Source organism: Aotus nancymaae, unplaced genomic scaffold (assembly GCF_030222135.1).
Source record: "Aotus nancymaae isolate 86718 unplaced genomic scaffold, 86718_ANA_hifiasm-v0.15.2.pri h1tg000041l, whole genome shotgun sequence".
In the NCBI taxonomy this organism is placed as follows: domain Eukaryota; kingdom Metazoa; phylum Chordata; class Mammalia; order Primates; family Aotidae; genus Aotus; species Aotus nancymaae.
In genome coordinates, this window is record NW_026988455.1 from 16,502,673 (window position 1) to 16,526,746 (window position 24,074).

General features: G+C 34.4%; 1 protein-coding gene across 1 annotated transcript in view; it reads left to right on the forward strand.

The window, feature by feature from the left end:
• The first annotated feature begins 2,552 nt into the window (after positions 1 to 2,552).
• The window catches only part of ZNG1A (Zn regulated GTPase metalloprotein activator 1A), a 57,633-nt gene continuing 36,111 nt past the window's right edge, over positions 2,553 to 24,074 (forward strand). The window contains exons 1-7 of the mRNA XM_012461964.3: positions 2,553 to 2,796; positions 5,691 to 5,777; positions 7,516 to 7,612; positions 8,742 to 8,833; positions 15,387 to 15,446; positions 17,122 to 17,159; positions 23,051 to 23,097. Of these exons, the coding sequence (XP_012317387.1) occupies positions 2,643 to 2,796; positions 5,691 to 5,777; positions 7,516 to 7,612; positions 8,742 to 8,833; positions 15,387 to 15,446; positions 17,122 to 17,159; positions 23,051 to 23,097 (575 nt within the window). The 5' untranslated portion in view covers positions 2,553 to 2,642. The remainder of the gene's footprint in view (positions 2,797 to 5,690; positions 5,778 to 7,515; positions 7,613 to 8,741; positions 8,834 to 15,386; positions 15,447 to 17,121; positions 17,160 to 23,050; positions 23,098 to 24,074) is intronic.

The window sequence follows — 24,074 nt, forward strand, 5'->3', positions numbered from 1 at the left end:
CAATGTTACTCCTTCATTTAGGTTGCAAAAAAAAAAAAAAAAAAAAAAAAAAAAAAAAAATCAATACTTCATAGCATTCCTGAAACCAAAAAGCTTGTGAACCATTAATTCTATCTATTTTGGGCTGTTCATCACAGCTTCTCTCCTTTGGTAGAATAAAGTGAACTGAACCACCAGGCCTAAGGTGTTTGCCTCATTTCTGCCTCAGCTGGTTCATGATTACATTGTCAAAGCTAGCAAAGCATTCAAGCCTGATTTCTCGGACTGAGTGTATGTGTGATTATAATATCATTATACTCATTTGTACAAAAATGAACCCTCTACCTTAACTATATTCTACAAAAGGTGTGATAAATACTGCAAAGAAAAGTTTTAAGTTATATATCTATATCAGTAGAAATAATGGAATACACACGGTATATTTTATGGGGAATTTCAGAGAAGGAAGGAAAAGTCAACCTTTAATTGGCATCAGGATAGTAGTAAAACATTCTACTTTTGCATCAGATAGATTTTTTTATGGCTTAACCTGGACAAGTAATTTAACTCTTGGTGCCCCATGTTTGAAAGAGGGATAACATTTCACAGGGTCATTCTAAGAATTCAATATTGCTAAAACACATGAAAGGATTCTCTACCTTGTTAGTAATCAAGGAAATGCAAATGAAGACTACAATGAAGGCTTTTTTTGTATTCAATGGATTGGAAAAAATTAATGTCTGATAATATTGACATATAGCCAGGCGCGGTGGCTCAAGCCTGTAATCCCAGCACTTTGGGAGGCCGAGATGGGTGGATCACAAGGTCAAGAGATCGAGACCATCCTGGCAACATGGTGAAACCCCGTCTCTACCAAAAATACAAAAAATTAGCTGGGCATGGTGGTGCGTGCCTGTAATCCCAGCTACTCAGGAGGCTGAGGCAGGAGAATTGCCTGAACCCAGGAGGCGGAGGTTGCGGTGAGCCGAGATCGCGCCATTGCACTCCAGCCTGGGTAACAAAAGCAAAACTCTGTCTCAAAAAAAAAAAAAAAAAAAAAAAAAAAATTGACATATAGACCAATGAGGTCTCTTACACTTTTCTGGGAAAAATGTATCAATTTATACAAACATTTTGAAAAAATAATTGTGTATTTTCTTGTAAGTATAACATTTGCATAACTGAAGACCCAGCAATTCAACTCTTACACAGACACCTAAGAGAAAGTTGTCCACACATACATCATGAAAAATGTTCATAGCAGCCCTGTTCATAAGAGCAAAACCTGGAACGATTGAGAGGAAATGAATAAATTGCCATGTAGCCACACAATAGAATACAAGACAGCAGTGATGCTGAAAAATATAGCAAGCTTCAGGATTTATATATTATATGGATAATTTTATGAAGTTCAAAAACAAGCAAAATTAAACAACATATTATCTAAGTACATATGTGATATATGTGATAAAACTAAAAAGAAAAGAGGAAATGATCAGCAATCCAGAACCAATTCATGATTGTGGTTACTATCTTATGTGGCAGGCTGTGGATTGGAAGTGGGAGCAGTGCACATAGGTAGCTGTAACTATGTAACTTACTGGTAATGTTCTTTGGTTAGAGATGAGGTAAAAGGAGTTCACTATAAATTTATATTAGAAAAAAGGGCTATCTATGGATTAGTTATAAGAGAGTGTCATGAACCAGCAAATATAATTAATGAACTTAGGCTACCTGAGGTCTAAATAAATGAGAAAAAAGTAAATAAAAGTGATGCATGAATACTAAAAATTTGGATATACATATATAATATGTAATAATAAAAAAAGTGTCACTGGTTATCCTTCAGGTAGAAAAATTACAATTAACATTGTAATGTTATAACCTTCCATTCTTTATGAATTAAAACTTTATTTTTATTTATTTTTGAGACAGAGTCTAGTTCTATTGCCCAGGCTGGAGTGCAGTGGCACAATCTCGGCTCACTGAAACCTATGCCTCCCGGGTTCAAGCGATTCTCCGGCCTCAGCCTCCTGAGTAGCTGGGATTACAGGCGCAGGCCACCACACCCAACTAATTTTTATATTTTTAGTAGAGACGGGGTTTCACCATATTGTCCAGGATGGTGTCGGTCGCCTGACTTAGTGATCCGCCCGTCTCGGCCTCCCAAAGTGCTGGGATTACAGGCGTCAGCACCGTGCCCAGTTTATTATTATTATTATTATTTTTATTAAGACAAATCAAGTTGATAAAGTCTATGCCCTGTAGGAACTGGTTAGGTCAGGCCAGATTTCCAGCAGCCTGGCCTCAGCCCTACCAACAATCAGTAGCATATTAAGGCTGCAGGCGCCAGTGGCACCTTCAGACAGGTTCAAGGCGCCCTAAGGACCCTGTGCAGCATCGCTCAGGTTCACAGAACACGACCAGGGGCGTGTCCAGCTTCCGTCGGGGAGATCCCACCTCCTGAGAGGGCGTGGCTAAGGGACCAGGCGGTTCTCGTCCGGAGCCCAGGTAATCTGGGTGGGATCAGGAGGAGCTAGCGTCGCGATGTGATGACGTCAGTCCCTGGCCTGGCCTGGTGTGGCGCGCTGGGCGTGCGCGGCTGCGGTTCGGCGTGTTGGTCCCAGCAGTTCAGCTGAGGTAGGGACTTGGTGTAGGCCGGAATGTTACAGGCTGTTGGAGCTGTGGATGAGGAAGAGGATCCTGCGGAGGAGGATTGTCCTGAATTGGTTCCCATTGAGACGAAGCAAAGCGAGGAGGAGGAAAAGTCTGGGCTCGGCGCCAAGATCCCAGTCACAATTATCACCGGGTATTTAGGTAACTAACCATCCCGGTCACAAAATGCCGTGAACTCTGGTGTCCTGGGATTTTGGGGGCTGCCGGTGCCTCTTCTCCTGAGGCATTGGGGCCTCGTGACCAAGAGCAAATGTCTTTGAGGTAGGGGCTGGGTCACTTGCTCCTCGTTTGGGTTTACGTCTCATCTCGGGAGATTGCTTTCAAACAAGACGTTGAAGCTCAGACACGCCCCCTAATTATCTCTGTGCCGTCTTACCAAGTTATGTTACCATTCTGACGCTCATCTGCTTCATTGAAAATGGAAAAATACCTGTCACCTGTGAAACGGGGCTGGAACCATCAAAGGTTTGCCATTAAAGGACGTCCCGTTTGTAAAATCCCCGACACGAATGGGGCGTTCCTCAGTAGATTCCCCTTACCCACGAGCCAAAGTCCTCCAGCCAGTTAGCGGGAAGTGCTCCTATCTCAAACACTTTTTGAGGTCTGTTTGCAAACCACTGCGTAGGAAAGTAAGAATAAAATTTCTGTCCTCCAATACTATTTCTCAAACTACAAAAGTTTAGGAGTGTACCGGGATACTCGAAACCCAAGTTTGTGCACTTGATAGTTTCGCAAAGGGCGGTTTATGCACTTAAACTAGAAGTTTGTTACTGGAAAAGTTTGAGAAACGTATTTTTAAACCTTACAGTTAAATAGAAGGGCTACAACAAATATAAGATTATATTGTAAGTGTGGAAAAAGTTAAGAAATGTAAATAAAGTGATACTGTTTCAGGGAAATAATATTTCTAGGTGTTGCTAGGAGGAACTTTTATGTAAAAATAATAAATCACTGGTGTTTTCTTTCTTTTTATTTTGTAGACTGTAAGTTTATTCCCGTTTTTGCTCAGAAGTAATTTTATAAAGGAATCGATTTTTGGCATTTCCCCACTTATTCAGAGGCTGTTCTTCTGAGAAGATGAACAAATTTCTTGTCTAAAACAATGTATTTCAAAGCTGCCCCTCGGGCCTTTTCCATGTTGCTCGCTGGTAGGTCAGTAGATCATTGCAGAAAATGATCTGAAGCTCAGGAGTGAGGACGGATGCCAGCAACCTTGTTGCTGAATCTAGGGATAGTTTCACTCCTTATCGCTGATCATTTTCCCTTTTTGAAACACTGTTCCGTTGGCTTCTATTACATTTTTCTTCTGATTTTTCCACCTGCTTCTTTGGCTTCATTTTAAGGCTCCCCACTCCTACCCTCTTTGTCCATGTTTAGCTACACACCTGTGTAATTTCTGTTTTGATATTCTACAACTTAACATGTCTGAAACTTATCTGTTACCATCTCCCCAAATCCTGCTCCTGTGATCCCAACCACTTGGAACACTCTAAAAGCCGCCCAACTAATCTGGAGTCTTGCTGCCCTTTAATTTATTTGTTGCATGTTAGCCTTAATGATCTTTATAAATGCCAATCCGATTGTGTCACACCCTTCAGTGGCATCCATATGGGTTAAAGTTCAAATTCCTTAACATGAATTACAAAGACCTGTGGGATCTGGATCTTGCCAAGCTTTCCAGCTGGCCAAAATGGCCCTGTACAGTGAACTAATGTTACTTCAAAGGTGCCAAGTATTTTAGCCCTTTGGAATATGTACTTTTTTTTACTGTTACTCCTCTGGCTAGATGTCCCTCTTAGGTTCTCCATAGCATTTTGTACAACTATTGAATGTGCCATCCTGTGACATAATTGCCTCCTTATTCACTGAATTCCCCTCCTTCCCTTGATATTTCTAAGCACCACGAAGGCAGAGACTGTCTTTCTCACTTTTTCACCAAGGCCTAGCATAAATTTGTTGCATAGTAGAAACCTTCAAATGAATGAACTATGTCTTAAAGTGTTTTTCTTCATAATATGGTTAAAAAGCCCTAGTAAATCTTCTGTTAGAAGGTTTCTTACATTCACTGTTTCAGTTTTCACGTCACTGCCCTGTGAAACACTCATGTTCAGGACCTCTGTCTCAGGCTTGGACTGGTTTTAAGATTTTCCTCATTGCCCTGTCTCCTTAAGTCTCTCTCTTCCATTCTATACTTCACACTTTTGTGATACTGAGCTTCCTAAAGTACTCTAAACATAAGCCTCATCTCTTAAAAAGCTTTGAAAGGAATATGACATAAAAAGACATTAATATGCTGATACTCCATAAAATCTTCCTAGTTATGCACTAGAAAACTTAATGTATTTCCGAAGATATGTATAGCCTACATGTAAAAGTTTTTAGCAGAACTGTGATAGTAAAATACTGGAAACAAATGAAATGTCCAAGAAAAAAGATAAAGAAATGATACAGTCATACAGTTGAACTACAATACTATGCAGTTAGGTTTTCTTTCTTTCCTCTATGAACTTTAGTGTATATGGTTCACAGGACAATTATTTTTTTTCTACTTGAGATTAATATATTAGTTTCATATGCCACCTGCTGGATAAAGTTGGTATAGTCTTACGAATTTATCTTTACCAAATATTCTGTCCATTGTTGACACTACCTGCCTCTATTCCCCATTTCATAAAATTTTTATAGATTGCTTAAAGCATACTGAAAGTATCCATATAGTCAGCCTGAATTTGTGTCTTGTTAATGTTGAAATAAAAGGTCATTATGTGTAAATTTTAGGAAAGGTTAGGTTGAAGAAACTGTGTTTCAACTTGTAGGAGTATTTGTAAATATTTATGAAATTTTATGTCTACATATAGCATTTTGCAATAGGTTTCAAAGGGTGCTTTAATCTTATCCTCTAGGATGTTCTATATTATAGTTTAATATATGAAAAATAGCATGCAAATTCTCAAAAACATTAGGATTCTTTATATCTTTTTTGTGTCTTTAAAATTATTTTGAATTTTTTTATTTACAACAAATATGTTTTATAGGTGCTGGGAAGACAACACTTCTGAACTATATTTTGACAGAGCAACATAGTAAAAGAGTAGCAGTCATTTTAAATGAATTTGGGGAAGGTAAGTAAAGTTCAATAAATGTCATGTGGCAAGATTTTATGTGACTGTTTATTCCTCTGGTGAATTGATATTCCATATTTAAAAATGAAAATGCAAGATATTGATGTGGATAGGTTTGGAAAAATTAATTTCTGTTAAGATTTATGTGGGTTGAGATACTGAAATTCGTTTTCATAAAATTTTATTTTGTATAACTTTGGAATTCATATTAACAGAATTAAACTAGATTTTTACATGAAATAAATGACTCCAGAAGTAAAAATCTAGACATATGAAAAAACTTCTTTTTAGAAACTAGAAAGATACTTTTGTATGAACTCTATTATTTATTGCAATTCATGAAAAATATTTGAAAATGCTTCAGTGATGTTTACTTTTTTTAACATTTGTTATTTGCAATGCAGTTAAAACCAAAGATTTTAAAAATAAGTTAAACATATGGTCTTTATCCTCATGTAGCTTAAATTATTTGTGAAAATAAGTGTGCTTGACTTCTCAACTCAACTATTAAGCTGTGGTTAAAAAAAAAATAGTGCTAGACACAATACTTTGATTACCTTTATAGGAATTTTTCTTTATAAGTATGAATTGTAGTCAAAGCTCTCTTCTAGCCAAAAACCAATATCTATTAAACTATTTCTTTTAAAATATACTATTTTTTTCAGTTGTAAAAAGTAAAAGAGCTAGGTTTTATGAATAGGATGGGAAGACTGTTACATTCGATTTCTGGTTTTAATAAACTAAAGAGAAAAGTGCTTTTTAGACAAAAATCCTGGGATTTCTAATAATAGTCCTTTTTTGTCCCCAGCATCTTTTTAAATAGCCTGTTGCACACTGATTACATTTATTCTTACTATTTTCTTTCTTTTTTCCTGGATCATTTTCACAATTTTACTTTCACAGCATTCTCAATACTTTCCTTCATGTTTCGTTAACATTCTGTATACAGTCTGAATGCTGTAGCAACCCCTTTAGAAGCTCTTTATTAATACCTAGCTGAAATATGATCAAAAATATATGTGTAAAGACACTCAATTTTATGGGTGGCTCATTTGCTTACTGGACTTTTAGAATTCTTCACCATTTGGTATATTTCTTTATTAGAAGAGAAGTAAAACATTTTAAATAATTATTATATATTACAAGCATTTCAAATATAGTTTATTCTTTCTTAAGTAAGTATTGGTAGAAAACTATGTCAACTTGACTAAAAGTTTAATTTTTAAATGAGCACATGATACCCTGGCCAAAAACCTTTCTCCAAATGAGCTAGGATTTTTACTCAGTGGGAATATTCAGCAGTTTGTCTAACAGAAACAATTTAGAAGAGGAATGAAGAGAAAAAGATAGATAAGGCAATCTCTTAAGATGTTGAAGGGCATTCAAAATCCAATATATAAAGCATACCAGTCTATCTAGAAAGCTTACCCTGGACAAGAAAAAAATACCTTCAAGATAGCTACTTGATTAAGAAATGGGGGTGGCCAAGGAAGAGACCTAAGGAGGAAGTAGGTATGTTTATCAGTGTAGGGTGTGTCTTTTTAGGGGCTTAAGTCATCTTAAAGATAAAATAAGGTAGTATACTGTAATTTAGATATTGAGGCTGCATGAATAAAATAAAAGAATGTTATAAAATGAAGTTTCTGCTTTAAGATCTCCATTATTGAGTTACCCTCATCTTTGGTTTTTGTTGGCTAATGGACGTAAGGTAAAGAATGCTGTTTGTTAATTATTCTAGGAAGTGCGCTGGAGAAATCCTTAGCTGTTAGCCAAGGTGGAGAGCTCTATGAAGAGTGGCTGGAACTTAGAAACGGTTGCCTCTGCTGTTCAGTGAAGTGAGAAATGTGTTTACTATGTACTTGGTTTACTAGAAATGTTTATTGATTATATTTCCAGTTTTAATTTTCTTGAGTAATTTAACTGAATTTGCAGTTTGCTTCATTGTATTTTCAAGCAAATAGAAAGTGAACTTATTAGGAAGCATTTTCTTAAAGTGTTTCTTACTCTCTTTTCTATCTGCTCTAATGCTTTGTTCCTTTAATTGAGTTTTTAATGCTTTTGATGTCAGGGCTTATTTAATTAATAATCTCTAGTACATGAAAGTCTCATGTAAAATATGATTATTCTGAATTTAATACGTCATTGGTCATATTTCCAAGTATTCAATCTTATAAAAACAAAAATAAATGACTATTGAAAAAGAGAAAAACCTTACATTATGTTCCACTGGTTAAGTTTCCAAGGACAATGTCTATTTTGTTCGCTAGTCTGCCATAGACTCTAGAGGAGTACCCAACACATAGTAGTACTCAAATGTTTGTTGGATGAATTATAAAAATGGCTACTTGTATTGTTAATTGTGTATATTCTAGTGAATTAAATCTCTTCAGCATCATTTACCCCCTTAGGTGTTTGACTTTGTGTCAAATGTATTGGCGAGGATAAAATTATAACAGACTTTCTTGAACAACCAAAATGTAATCTATTAAGTAATTTCCTTCACTTTTGTTAAAATAAAAAAAAAATGGGAAATTAAAACCTTGTATCCTAATGAAAAAAAGAATTAAATGGTGTTTATTATCAGTGTCCCTTTAGCTATTATATTAAACTACTATAGTTAATAAATTTTATCATTATTTTGGATTTTTTTTTTTTAATTTCATAAAGCTATAAAAATAAGATACTGACTTTGGTCAAATAAAGTTCCCTCTGCTTTTAATTTTAATAAAATTAAAGTATTCTTATGTATACGATTTCTTTTTATCTGTTAGAGTATATGCATTATTGTTTTATCACTGGTAAATATGGGACGGACATTTTGTTAGAAACTTAGAAGTGAGTTAAATTTTCACATTCCTAAGGACACTTTTGTCTCTGGTTGTTGAATATATTTTAAAATGTTTATAATCATCACTTCAAAATATTTAGGTAATCAACTGTAAATTATGTTTTGGTATTCTCCAGGGACAATGGCCTGAAAGCTATTGAGAATTTGATGCAGAAGAAGGGGAAATTTGATTACATACTGTTAGAGACCACTGGATTAGCAGATCCTGGTAAGAAGTGAGATTATTAATAACCAGAATATAGTTCTGTGATATATAGTAAATAGATGTATTAGAGGAATATCTAAAATGAGTATTAAAGCTTTCCTTAAAATTAAAACTTTTTTTGGTTTAAAAGAGGAAAAGTACTCAGTTATCATTTTCTTTGGCAGATGAATGATGTTCAGAGTATTTCTTGGTATTTTTAAGCTGTTAATAGAATTTGAAGTTTTATTGCTTGATTTAGGATTATTTGTAAGAACGGTAGTTGTTAAAAGTATAGACATGTAGGAAAAGCAGAGATATTCTACCTCTAAATACAGTTGTTCCTTGGCATCCATGGGGTATTAGGTCCAGGACCTCTGAGGATACCAAAATCTATGAATGTTCAAGTCCCTTATATAAAATGATGTAGTATTTGCCTATATCTATGCACGTGCTCCCATATACTTTAAATTATCTGTGGATTACTTATAATACCTAATACAATATAAGTGCTGTGTAAATAGTTATTATACTGCATTGATAAAGGAATGATGACAAGAAAAAAAGTCTGTACATTTTCAGTACAGACACAGCCATCCATATTTTTTCTGTTTCTTTTTTTTGAGACGGAATCTCACTTTGTAGCTAAGGCTGGAGTACAGTGGTGCTATCTCAGCTCACTGCAACCTGCGCCTCCCACGTTCAAGTGATTCTCCTGCCTCAGCCTCCCAAGTACCTGGGATTACAGGTGCCCACCACCATGCCCAGCTAATTTTTCTATTTTTAGTAGAAATGGGGTTTCACCATGTTGGCCAGGCAGGTCTCGAACTCCTGATCTCATGATCCACCCCCGCTCAGCCTCCCAAAGTGCTGGGATTACAGGTGTGAGTCACCGTACCTGGCCCTTATTTTTTTCTATTTTTAATCGACAGTTGGTTGAATCCATGGATGTAGAACCAACAGATACTGTAGGCTGAATGTATGTATTTCATTGGTTATATTCCATAGAGATTTTATTTCTGTTTACTGTCTAACCTAGCTTTCTGAGACAGTCATTAAGAGATATATAAAGGCTTTGGGCTCTAATCCCAGCAACACTTCTTCCCTTTAAGTTAATTCTTAGCATTTTGTTTTTCTAATAAAACTGCAATAATTTCATTTGTAAATGTTGTCATTAAGGTAACAAAGAAGACACAGTTAAATCTTCACTGGGCCTTTTTCCCAGTGTAAAGTTAATGATTATCAAGAAAATTTTTACCTCCAAATAGAAGTATATCTAAACTCTACTATGGAAACATTGTTAATTCCTCCACTGAAGTCTGGAACCCCTCAAAATCATCTGTGAGGGTTGGAATCATCTTCTTTCAAACTCCTATTCATGTTGATATTTTGATCTCTCATGAATCACGAATGTTTTTAATAGCATCTAGAATGATGAATCCTATTCAGAAGGTTTTCAGTTTACTTTGCCCAGATCCATCAGAGGAATCACTGTCTATGGCAGCTATAGCTTTATGAAATATATTTCTTAAATAAGACTTGAAAGTCAAAGTTACTCCTTGATCAATGGGCTGCAGAATGGATGGTGTGTTAGCAGGCATGAAAACATCAATCTCCTTGTACATCTCTATCACAGCTCTTGGGTCATCAGGTGCATTGTCAATGAGCAATAGTATTTTGAAAGGAATCTTTTTCTAAGCAGTAGATCTCAATGATGGGCTTAAAATAAACCATGCTGTAAACAGTAAACCATGCTGTAAACAGATGTGCTGTCATCCAGGCTTTATTATTTATAGAAAACAGGCAGAGGAGATTTAGCATTAATTCTTAAGGGCCGTAGGATGGTAAATGATTATTCGCTTCAACTTGAAGTCACCAGCTCCTTTATCCCCTAACAAGAGAGTCAGCTTGTCCTTTGAATCTTTGAAGCCAGACCTTGACTTCTCTTTAGCTGTGAAAGTCCTAAATGGCATCTTCTTCCAAAAGGAGGCCATTTCATCTCCATTAAAAATCTATTGCTAGGCCCCGCACAGTGGCTTATGCCTGTAATCCCAGCACTTTTGGAGGCCGAGGCGGGCAGATCATGAGGTCAGGATATCGAGACCATCCTGGCCATGATAAAACCCTGTCTCTACTAAAATACAAAAAAATTAGCCAGGTGTGGTGGTGTGTGCCTGTAGTCCCAGCTACTCAGGAGGCTGAGGCAGGGGAATTGCTTGAATCCGGGAGACAGAGGTTGCAGTGAGCTGAGATCGTGCCACTGCATTCCAGCCTGGCGAAAGAGCAAGATTCCGTCTCAAAAAAAAAAAAAAAAAAAAAAAAATCTGTTGCGTAGTGTAGCTACTTTCATGAATGATGTTAGCTACATCTTCTAGGTAACTTGCTGCAGCTTCTATATCAGCACTTGATGCTTTACCTTGCACTTTTATGTTATGGAGATGGCTTCTTTCCTTAATCTTGTGAACCAGCCTGTGCTCCCTCCCAACATTTCTTCTCCAGCTCTTTTATAACCTCACCTCTCTTATAACCTTAATAGAACTCAAGAGAATAGGGTTGCTCTGAATTAGGCTTTGGCTTAAGGGAACATTGTGGCTTGTTTGATCATCTATCCACTCCATATCAGCAATAAGGCTGTTTTGTTTTATTATCATTTGTGTGTTTACTAGAGTAGCCCTTTTAATTTCCTTCAAGAACTTTTCCTTTGCATTCCCAACTTGGCTCATTGGCTCAAGAGACCTAGCTTTTGGCTTGTCTTGGCTTTCAACATAACTTCCTCACTAAGTATAATCATTTCTAGCTCTTGATGTAAAGTGAGAAACAGGTGACTGTTCCTTTCACTTGAACACTTAGAGGCCATTCTAGGGTATTAATTGGCCGAATTTCATGTTGATCATATTCTTTATGTTCTATCAAAATTCTTTTAGTTCTATGTTTTAATAGTTTTGGTGCTCATTACTAGTACTGTTGCTTCTCCATTCCTGAGTTAGTCCATCTCCTGATTGAACTTCATTGTCAGGAAATCTTTTCAAGTTATAGGTACTGCTTTCTTTGGGTTCTTACACACTTCATCGATCGAAAATATTTGTCTTCTGTTTTTATATTACTTGAAGGATTACTTGGCTAGGTATAAAATTTATCAGTCACACATTTTTCTCCCCTCAACTTTGTAAATTTTGTTCCATAATCTCCTAGTGTTTTTTGATTGGTTGGATTTCCTTGTCCATTGTTTTCTTCTTTTATTTTTATCAGGAAGAATTTGTGAGTACTATAGTCTCTGAGTTTCAATGCTTCAGAATGTCTGCCTGTTGCTTTCATTCCTGAAAAATAACTTCACAGGAGGTAATATTGTTTGGGAACACTTTCATTAGAACTTTGTGGTCACTGTTTTATTATTTTGGGACATCTAGTGTTACTGTAGAAAAATCTGATTTTTCCCCCCTTCCTCTTTGAAGGTGGCTTGTTTTTTTAATCTAAAATGCATGAAAGGTTTTTTCTTTATTTTTGAAATTCAATAATGTAAACAAGATATATCTAAGTGCCATTTATAATTGTTTTTTCCTGAATTATAATATGCCCTTAGTTCTTCTAAGAACATTTTTCTTGTTACCATTAATGCTTTTTGTTGGGTCAAATTATTGTTTTCTCTGCTTCATGACACCAGTTTTCCTTATGTTGAATTTTCTTTTTTTCCTCCATCTGTATTCTAATTGCTTTGATTTGTCTCTCACCTCTACATTTACTGTGATCCTCTGAAGTCTCTCTTTTTTTTTTTTTTTGTCAATAATTCTGTTTTCTCCAGTGTCTGTTCTGGTTTTGGTGTTTTAAATGAAATAATTGGTTAAGTCATTGTGTTTATAGGCTCTAAGTTTCTTTAGCACTACAAACTGGATTTTCATCTTACTCTGCTTCTTGATTTTGAGCTTGTTTTTATAGGGTTGTATTGTTTTTAAGTTCTTTATTATGATGAAGTTGTTGAGAATTTTCTTTAGTTTTTTTTTTTGGATTATGTATCCTTCCAGAATGGGTTCTTTGCCACTTGTGTGCCCTGTTCATTTCTTTACTTTTTTGTTCTTTCTTGCCTTTTATTCTCTGTGTGTGTGTGTTTCTTTTTTGTCAGGCTGTAATACATGCCCATACATGTTTCTTTTTGATATGGGAGGCTCAGAGAACTTATATGTGGTGCTGATGGAAAATATTTTTAATACTCTACTCTTCTTACCCAAATTTGTTTTTCTCCCGAGCTCTAGTTTGAAAGCTGTATATTGGTGGAGTGGAGGGAAAGAGAAGGGAAAAGTGGTGATTCAGAGAGCCAGATGGGCTATTTGGCTTTTGGGCTCTGCTCTCTTGAAGTACCAAGTATTTCCTCTTGGGTCTGCCTAACTGCTTTTGAATAAAAATCCTGTGCCTTGTGTGGGGACATTATTCAGCCTCAGACCTCTCATTTCTCTTTGTTCTGAGCCCTAGACTATGACCTGACCTTCTCCTTCCCAAAGCATGGAGATGGTTAAAACTTACTCTTGACATTTTTTTGTTGACTTTTCCCTGTATTGCTTAGTCATCCCTCAGCTACTTTTTGCCATTGTGGAAGGTATTTGTGATAAGTGTTTAGGATTTTGCAGACTATTTCCCTACAACCTCTTATTGGAGGTAGGGGTAGAGTTGGGAATGACCATAAATCACATAGAACTTTGTTTCTTATTTAGACTGTCAGTCTTCAAAATTTATGACAGGCCCTTTTATATTTGGTTGCTGTTAATAAAATTTTGGCTTGTTTTATTTTTTATTTTTATTTTCATTTTTTGTTTTATTAGCTTTTGAAGAAGGGAGATTCTATCATCTAGCTCAGATTTTCTCAATGTCAGCACAAATAACATTTTGGGTTGGGTAATTATTTGTTGAGAGGGGGTTGCCCTGTGCATTGTAGGATATTTAACAACATCTCTGACTTCTACATACTAGATGCCAGTAGAATTCCCCTAGTTGAGACAACCAAAAATATATTCAGACCTTGCCAAATATTTCCCAGGGAGAAAAGCAACCTGCTTTGAGAGTCACTGATTAACTTTGTTCACTCATCTTTACTCTTCCTCCTAAATACTTACATCCAAATTTAAATAGATCTTTCTCATATAGTCTGGCAAGTATTATATCAAAGATAAATATCAGTTTTAGAATAAAGCTTTAATATACTCTTACATTTCAACCTAAGAGGCAAATATTAACAGTAGGATTTATAACCTATTTACTGGAATAAAAATCAATGAATTTTTAAAAATTACAAAATGATTTATGTATGTTAGATATTTTACTGAGTGAAAAAATTAATGCTTTTTAAAATGACTTATTATTTGGAGTAGTGATACAGTAGATTTAATTTTCCCCCTCATTAATTAAAATCATGTTTTAGCCAAGAAAGTGATCAAAATTCTTATTGGCAATTCAGTTGTTTCCCGTTTTGGAGACTGACACTCTCCAGTTCTAAGCTAAATAATTGTCATGGTAAAGTAATTTCCTTGAAAAGGATGGACATTGATTCAGCCCCTGTTACTCACAAATCCTATTTCAGTCAAATTGGAAAACTATTAAGTTTTTGGGAAAAAATCAATAGATATCAGGAAACCATTAGATCTTGTGGCCCTTGCTATATCTTGCATGAGTAATCACTGTAAACAGCTGACAGGTATTTCATTGTTGACACAGAGTGATGCTTGGGGGACCACATCTTGTCAGAATAGGTGGACAGCTTTAGACATTGGAATGAGTTTGGTTATCCTTGTTTTTCTCCTACGCTGATTCTTTTAGACAGCCCTGTCACTAACTGGGCCTGTGATGCTTTGAAAAATCAAATACTTTCCTTGCTGTCAGTTTTCTTTTTCTTGTGTTGTGGCATACTAATCAGGGTATGTGGTTTGATACTGAACCAGTTTCTGTCAAAAACAAGTTTTAATTTATTATTTAGGCATAATTTTTCCTCAGACCCAGGTTTTTACAGTACTAAATAGTGTGAGAAATAATTAGTAATGCCATAGAGTATATAATTTTACTTCTAGTTCTACACATATTCCAAGTAAATTTTTTTTGGACAAGTGATTTTGGAATTATTGATGTTTTGTTTTCCTTTTCCTTTAGAGTGATAATTCACTATTTATGACCTGAATGATCATCATATTAAGGAGATGAGAAAATAAAAATAATCTGATGCATATAAAGCCATACTGCTCAAATTGTTTGATAATATCTGTTATTAAATTATTATGGCATTGGTAGAAGAATGATGTTTTGTTTGCATATGGTAAGAGTTGGTCTTTTTTAAAGGAAATAACAAGAGGGATAGAAATGGGATGGGTATCAATAGTAAAAGGTTCTATCACTATAATTCCCTTTTACTATAAATAGTAAAAGATTCTATCACTATAATTCTCTTTTAATATAAATAGTAAAAGGTTCTATCACTATAATTCCCATAAGAAGATATATGTGTTTACCTGTTAATTTCATCAGGGCAAGTTAAAGCATGGATAGAATCATGTTTCTCAGTGTGAAGAAATATTTTTATTTGATGATTATTATATATTTTCAGGTGCAGTGGCTTCTATGTTTTGGGTTGATGCTGAATTAGGGAGTGATATTTATCTTGATGGTAAGTTAAAAAACAATTTTCTCTTTTTTTTTTGAGACACAGTCTTGCTCTGTCACCCAGGCTGGAGTGCAGTGGTGTGATCTCAGCTCAATGCAACTTCTGCCTCCCAGGTTCAAGCAATTCTCCTGCCTCAGCCTCCCAAGTAGCCGGGACTACCGGCTTACACCATCATTCCCAGCTAATTTTTGTATTTTTCGTAGAGACAGGGTTTCCCCATGTTGGCTTGGCTGGTCTCGAACTCCTGACCTCAGGGAATCCATCGGCGTTGGCCTCCCAAAGTGCTAGGATTATAGGCATGAGCCATTGCACCCAGCCTCTTTTGTTTTTAAGTAAAATCTTTATGGTTAAGCTTATTTTTATTCATTCATATTATAATTTTAATTCCTTGCATTTTTCTTTTTAGACTTTAGTTTAATGATGAAGTCTTTGTTGATGTAGATTGAAAAACCCCAGACAGTGGTGGAACTGGATGTCACTCAACTCCCAGTTTAGTGCCTCCACTAAGGTTTTCCTTAAAAAAAAAAAATGCTATGTAGATTTTCTGTTTCCTCTGTTGTTTGATTTATGCACTTAATATAATGTTAGAGCCTTTTAATCTGCCAGGAAATATGAGGATCATATTTTTGCTCTCATTTTTCATTTAATAGAAGAATTAAACACTCCTCCCTTACTTTATTTACCTTAACACTTTTGGGCAGTATACTTTATAAACTTATATACATGATATGCCTTCATTTAAAACATGTTAGAAACTTCCTTAGTTAAGCAGCTATGTTTTCTCCATCACTCTTTCCCTTTTTCACCTTTTAAAAAACCAGTCTTTTTATTTTTCAAAAGTAAGAATCATTAAGAATTTTAAGAATCATTAAGAAATTTTGGAATTACTAAGCTGGGCCCCATCATTGAGCTCTAATATATGTGGCATATAACTGGTTGAATTCCTTAGGCATAATTAAACTCATTCTGTTGTTATCAGCATATATTCAGAGATTACTAAATGAATTGGTAGCTTGGAAACTTAGGCATATGTTATGAAAAACATTTTTATGAGTTGGATATGGTGAGAGATGTCAGGAATAAGGTATCCTAAGATGTCTCATTCTTTAGGCAGTAATTATAAATGTTAAGAAAAGTCTTGATTTTGATTATGTGAAAATAAACTAGAAATAACCTGTCTTGTGTATTTGTCACATTTGACTATGTTATGAAATTTGACTTATATTTTGGATGATGAGCTTTTTAAGTGCCAAATCTTAATTTTTATTTATTTAATTTTAAAATTGTATTTATTGCCGGGCGTGGTGGCTCACGCCTGTAATCCAAGCACTTTGGAGGCCAAGGCGGGCGGATCACCTGAGGTCAGGAGTTCAAAACCAGCCTGACCAACATGGTGAAACCCCGTCTTTAAAAAAAAAAAAAAAAATTGTATTTATTTTATATCTTCTCTAGTGCCTTAAAATAATGCTAGTTACTCAGTATATATTTGAAATGCATTGACTTATTACTGGAATTTAATTAAATGGCTGCACTGGCAAGAGAAAAAAACAGTACTTTTATTGGGTAGCATTTGTGAACTGAAATAGATTAGTTTTAATTTTCATTCTCGAGTATGGTTGCATAATATTAATAAACACTCTTTTTAAAAAAGATAATTAAAATGTTTTTTCCTTTGTAGGTATCATAACTATTGTGGATTCAAAATATGGATTAAAAGTGAGTCGAAAGATTGCTATGAGTGGCTAACTGTTGAGAGCTGGGAATATGGGGTTGATTGTATAATTTTCTTTATGTTTGTATCTGTAATTTTTTTTTAACGAAAACCTTTTTCAAAAAAGTATCCTGAACAATAGATAAAATTTGTGTTTTAATTATTTGTGTTAAATATTTCTTTTCTATTACTCTGAGTTTGATTTGGTGGTTAAAATTTGGAATTACAATTTGTAATAAGCACATGCGGTCAGGTTAAATTTTGGTATGTCTAACTCTTCACTAGGATTCAACCCCAATATTGTTAAGTTTTTCTGTTTTGTAGAGGAAATTGAACTTAATAAAGCATCTGAGATCTTATTTTTCTTGTTAAGTTGCTATGAAACACACATTGGAAATGAGTTTTTAAAAAACATTGAAGACCTAGGTGACAGGTCTTCAATATTTAGGTGCAGCAAACCACCATGGCAGACATTTACCTATGTAACAAACCTGCACATTCTGGACATGTACCCTGGAACTTAAAACTAAAAAAATACATATTGAAGAGAATCAGGATATATACATAGGATTGGTAAGGAGAATCTCTCCATTAAAAGGCATCTTGCATCGCTTCTTGGTCTTTTGGCTAAGATCAAGTGTAATAGACATCCTGCTATGAATGTTTTTATTAACTTCAAAGGTCTTTAAATGCATTTAAATGAGGTTTAATTTATAAAATGCATTTAGTAAGATCTTTAAAAGTATATTGTTACATAAAGTAAAATGATACTTCTCAACTTCCCAAGTGAGATTTCAGTAAAGGCAGAAGAGGATGAAATTATTCAACCCACTGACCCAGTCCCAGTCTAAGCATATGGATAGGGCCCAAAGCAGTAATTTCTTAGAAATTTAAATTCAGTGTTTAAAAATCTGTATCAGTTTTGTATCCAACCTCATAATATATCTGAACTTGTTAATTTTTTTTTTTTTTTGAGACAGTCTCACTCTGTCTCCCAGGCTGGAGTCCAGTGGCACCATCTTGGCTCACTGCAACCTCCATTTCCCAGGTTCAAGTGATTTCCCCTGCCTCAGCCTCCTGAGTAACTGGGATTACAGGTGCACACCGCCAGGCCCAGCTAATTTTGTATTTTTAGTAGAGATGGGGTTTCACCATGTTGGCCAGCCTGGTCATGAGCTTCTGACCTCAAGTGATCCACCTGCCTTGGCCTCCCAAAGTGCTGGGATTACAGGTGTCAGCCACCATGACCAGCCTGAACTTATAAATTTTTAAGTTTGCTTTTTTTTTTTTCTAACTCTTTGCTGAAATTATAATCTAAAGCGATATGTCAGACTTGTTAAATAGCTACCAATACCTCTTCACTGGGCCTTCTCTCCATCGTGGATAGAGTGCCCTAATTTGAAAAGTTCGGAAGAGAATTCCTTTTTTAGAGTTTAAAAATCTCAATTTATGAATTTATGAATATAATTTAAGAATCAAAGAATGATCCCAAATACAGTATTACAGTTTCACTCAGAAAAATTCCGACAACTGTTGGAAATGATATTTCTTGCAAAATGCTTATTGTGGTAGCAAAAAAAAAAACCCAAGTTATTTATTTTCAATGTTTATTATAGGCATGTTTAAATCCATCTCTCCATAAATTTATTACAAAATTTGATATATGACAGATAACTGCTAAGACATTTTTGGTTTTTGTTTTTGATAGACTTAAAATGCCATACTGAAATTCAAACTGTTTATATATTTTATAATTATGGAAATAATTTTATATGTATAGTTGGGTATGGAGAATAGTTAAGTAGTATCTATTATCAGCATGATAGAGGCCAAAAAAACAAAGAAACATTCTGAATAATGCAAACACAGTAAACGTTTAACCTCCTGCCACCTTGATAAAACCTCTTAAATTATTAAATCAATATACCTACACAAAACTGACACACTGTCAGGATAATGGAAACTTTAGATTTTCTAAGTCAGATGCCAGATAAATAACTTTGCCTTGATATAAAGAATTTGCCAACTTGTTCAATTCCTCTGGTTGCAAAGCTTGACCTCAGTAGCTGCTTGTGATTCAGAGAATTCTGAGGCAGTACAAGTAATGACACTTGGATAATGGGCAGCAATTTAAGGGTGTCATGCTTCACAGAGCCAGCCCATCACAAGTAAAGCTGAGAAATGGTACCCTGTGGCCGGCCAGCCAAATTGAAACTGAATGGTAATTGATATCATGGGGTATCACTCTAATGGGATTGTCACCCATTGATCTGAAATACTCATTTTTTAATCATAGGCAAAGAATTGGACAACTTAAAATGACAGCTCTCTATTCTCAGGACTTGACACCTAGGGTACTGACATTGTTCTTTTCAGTTCTACAAATGTGACAGCATTTAATGCAATAGAAGCAATGAATGAAGTTACCCAGAAAAGGTCAAGTGAGAGGTTTCTTCTTGATTCCTCTGTTATATTGCACAATCTGTTGAAACAATTCAGTCAGAAAACAGTTTGGCTTGGAAAAGGCCAGAACAATAAATAGACTGACATTATGCAATAATTTTAAAAAAACTAAAATAGTGTTACGTCTGTAACCAATCCATCTGAAAGAAATAGTTCCTGCTGCTGCGTTTAAAAAATGACATCAGACATCTTTGACACTAGATTTATTTCCACTCTGGTCAACAGTAGTGTTCTTTCATAGCCAGTGTTTTAAGATAGTTTCTTCTTTTCTTTTTTTCTCTCTTACTGGTCCAGCTTCTTTCTTTATTTCTGCAGAAAAGGATACCCTATAGCCCTTCACGAAGTTATGCCTACAGTGGTGTTATTTCAGAGAGTTCCTTTGTTTCTCTCCCTAACCACCAGCATTACTGAGGTATAATTGACAAGTGTATAATATATTTAAGGTATTTAAGGTATACAATGTGTGAATTACATTATAAAACAATCAAGCTAGTTAACATATCTATCACCTCACATTGTTACCTTTTTTTGGGAGAGAGTGGTAAGAACAATTAAGATCTATCTCTTAACAGATTTCAAGTATAAGATATAATTAACTGTAGTCATGGTGTTGTAATTAGCTCTCCATGACTTATGCATCCTGCATAACTGAAACTTTGTAATCTGTGACCAACATCTCACATCACTCCCCTTTTTCTCCTTTGTTTCTTGTGATGAGTTAATTTGGTGTTTTGAACCTTAGCCTTTTGAATATGTTGGATTAATTAGTACCAAAATTATTTTTGTCTTTTTTAATATATAAGCAAAAGCCACAGTTCTTAAGCAGAGATAAGAAATACTTTGGACATCTATGTAATGTAAAATATTTTTAAAAATATTTTGCAAAAATTTTTCCTTCATTTACGTATACAGTTAGATTAGAATGCCGAAATTTCCATTTTGTTTTATTTTATAAATGAAAGTCATCTGACTTAATGAGCAAATGGTGTATAATGTATTATTGGAGAATGTTCTTTTGAATAGAAGACATTGGTTTTAAACTTTTTGCAGAGTTTGACTTGGGAAGGTAGGAAGTCACATGAGGGAAATATAGGGCTGATGTCTAAAGAAAATAAATGTTAGTTTGCACTTATTTTTTTAAATGTTCATTTAGCTTTCCTATGTGCGTATAATAGGACATTTATCTCTTCTGCTATAATTGTACATGATTACATAGAATTTTAATAGAGTTGTAAATATTGGCAGGCTTTCATTTGGGGTGATTTTCATTTATTTTTATATTTGATACTTTCTGACTGCCTGGAGATAGTAAAATGTTGATCTACCACTGTTAGTTTTGAGTGAAGAATTCTAATACTTTGGAGAAGTAAATGCATTTAAAACATTATACATTACTGTTTGAAACTACCATTTTATTAGTTACACTTAGGTATGAAAATGCAGAAACAAATCTGTAGTTCTTCTGTCACATCATTTTTATGCCTCACAAACTCATAGCCAAATAGCCCCAAATTCATATGTTAAAAAGCTTCCATAAGGTCAATAACACAGTATCTTGAAAAATTTCAGTTTAAAAAGAATTTTCAGTAATATGGGATCATTCAGAGGGAGATGCCTTGTGAAAAATATATTATTGTTAAGTAGATTTACTGTTTAATGGGAAGAGATTTATTGTTGCATGTTATATGGCATTTTTCATGTAACATTTTTTACGTATCCCTGTCAACAAGTAGGAGGTGTTAACTACAATTCATTCAACAAATATTTGTTGAGCCTGTGTGTCAGGCACTATTCCAAGGTCTGTTAACAGGCATATTTTCTAGAGGCAGAGTATATAATTATAGGACTTGCTATACCTCAGGCCAAGATGAATTATGGAAAAAATATTAAACTTGGTCTTTTGACATGAAATGATTTTTGGTACAATAATTTCCAAGTTCTGTGACTTCCATAATTGTAGAGTGGGTCTGTAGTTGAATTGAACTAGATTGTTCCTGAAGTAGAAGTATCATTGTCATGATTTTATTTCAGTTTTGTTTTCCTCAAAATAGAATTTGCTAAACTTTCAGAAGGAAAAAATGTTTCCTCTGCAGACCTAACCAAGCATATTAAATTATTACCTGCTTGCTCTTAGGTTCCAAACTATTCAGATACTCCTAATGATCATCTCCCTATACTGGCTTGACTCTAGTATATGATTATTAACATTTGTGTAACACTGTACACAGACTGATTTTATGTGACATAAAAGGTTTCACAAAGACTTTAAAATTGTGTTCATTTTACTTATATTAGTGTGTTTTCAATTTAAAAAAATAGCCCCTGTGATTGTATATAAAATGTAGTATCCTGTGATGATGAGGGTGTTAGATTTAGTTTCTTCTTTTATAAGTGAAAATAGCCACTTCCCATAACTGTTATGAAAGCTAAATGAGAAAATATATATAATAATTTATAAAGTTAAATTCAAAGATTTAATAATTTATAAAATTGACTTCAAATATGTAGAGTATTACTACAATGCAGTTGCCTCTAAACCTCAGTAGGCAGCTTTTTATTGTGACAGGAAACCTCTATTGAAGTTTGAGGTGATGAGGGTGAAAAATGTAATTTTAGAGAAGAAGCTTGTGATGTGGCATTGATAACTTTAGGGATGTAAATAGGATTATGGGAAAAAAACAAAAAAACATTGCCTCCAGAGAGATGAAAACTACCACATGGGCTCTAAGTCAGTGTCAAAATATTTCTTTTGGAGATAGCCTGACTCTGGAGAGGTCAGTAAAATAAACAGTTGCACTGAGAGGCTAGATTAGCAAGTATGGGTTTCTAAATGATAAACGGCTTTTAGGCTAGAATCAGGGCTGAATTAGCCCTCCCACCACTTACTTGTTTCAAGGGTGTTTGAAGGGCCTAGAACTGAGTTCACATGGTGCATGATTGTGGTCTGGGGAGTAGGGAAGTATATTAGATTCTAATATGGGGGTGGACATGAAGGGAAGCATATTAGATTCTAAGAAAATATATTTCAGTGGTTATCCTTTTTTAAAATAAGTAATAATGAGTATTTAGAACAAGAACAGTTTTGTAAGAAGGAAAATGCCTAAAATCTGAACTGTAATCTTCTATGTTTTTATGACATTATGTAAATCAAAGGTGTTTTCCTTTTAAGTGAAAGAAAAGGTCAGGAGTATGAAATCCTAAGCCCTCCTCCTCCCCCCATAAAACCCTACAGGTTCACTGTAGAAAAAAATTGCAAGTGGGGAAGAAAAATGCTTTCAGATAGAAAAGTTAGTTCTGAATTTTCATACTTGAGTAACAGTAGTTGAAGTTTTTATTAGATGCAAGAAGATGTCTCTAAAGTAAAATCCTTTGTGTTAACATTTGATTTTGTATTGTATTATAGTAACTTTATTCAAACTTTTTTTTTGTTTAGCATTTAACAGAAGAAAAACCTGATGGCTTTATCAATGAAGCTACTAGGTATTCATATTTAAAGTATATATTGATTGCTGGCTAATTGGAAAGAGAAAAATCACTAAGATGAAAACCAAAACAAATTAAGAAATTTTAAAACATAGTCAAGAAAAATTTATTTTCTTTTTTCTCATAGTTTAATTATTGCTATCTATTTGTTATGTTCTGTTAACTTTTACTTAAAGTCATTTTTGTTGTAGCATAAAGTAAATGCTGAACACAGACGTTCTGTAATTTTGAGGAACTTGGGAAATACTAACATTTAAAAATATTTTCTTGTTATACAATTTCTTTGGGATTGAAGATTATAAAAAATAGATAGGTGTCTCACTGCCTTTAATAGTAGTTCATTGATTTCAGTGTTTATTGTTATTCAGAAAAATAGAGGAACAAATATGAAAATAGTTTTAATTTGTCATTAAAACATTTTTTGTTTAAACACTTTTATGTTTCTAATTTATTTGTGTTTAGACTTAGAAATACTTAAATTAGTTTGCCTGCCCTAAGCATATTCTTAGTAATAGGATAAAGGTAAGATAGATGACAGTCACTAAATATGCTGCTGGATTTGCAAGTGAGACCCTCTGGGATTTGTTAAAGACTACAAATAAGCAATTTTTTCCCAATTATTTTCGAGTATGGTACTCTGTTGTTGTGTAATGCTGCTTAAACACTGCAATTGGTATAGGATTCAAATCAGAATGAACTTAAATATTTTTGTAACTTTTTTCCTTATGAAAATACAGTTATTATAGAAAATATAAGTGTCTAATAGAAAATAGCAAAATTGAATTGTTATGTACATTCTGTTGAAACCTGCTTTTTCAGTGAACTAAAGTTAATTTAGTTTTGAGAGTTTAGTTGTATTCTCTGAGATATACCATAAGACCCTGAAGAATTGAGGAAAATTGAAAGAAATTCCAGTTTTACTATCCTGTTAATAGAACATAGAGCTTCTGATTATTTAATCATTTACTTTGTTA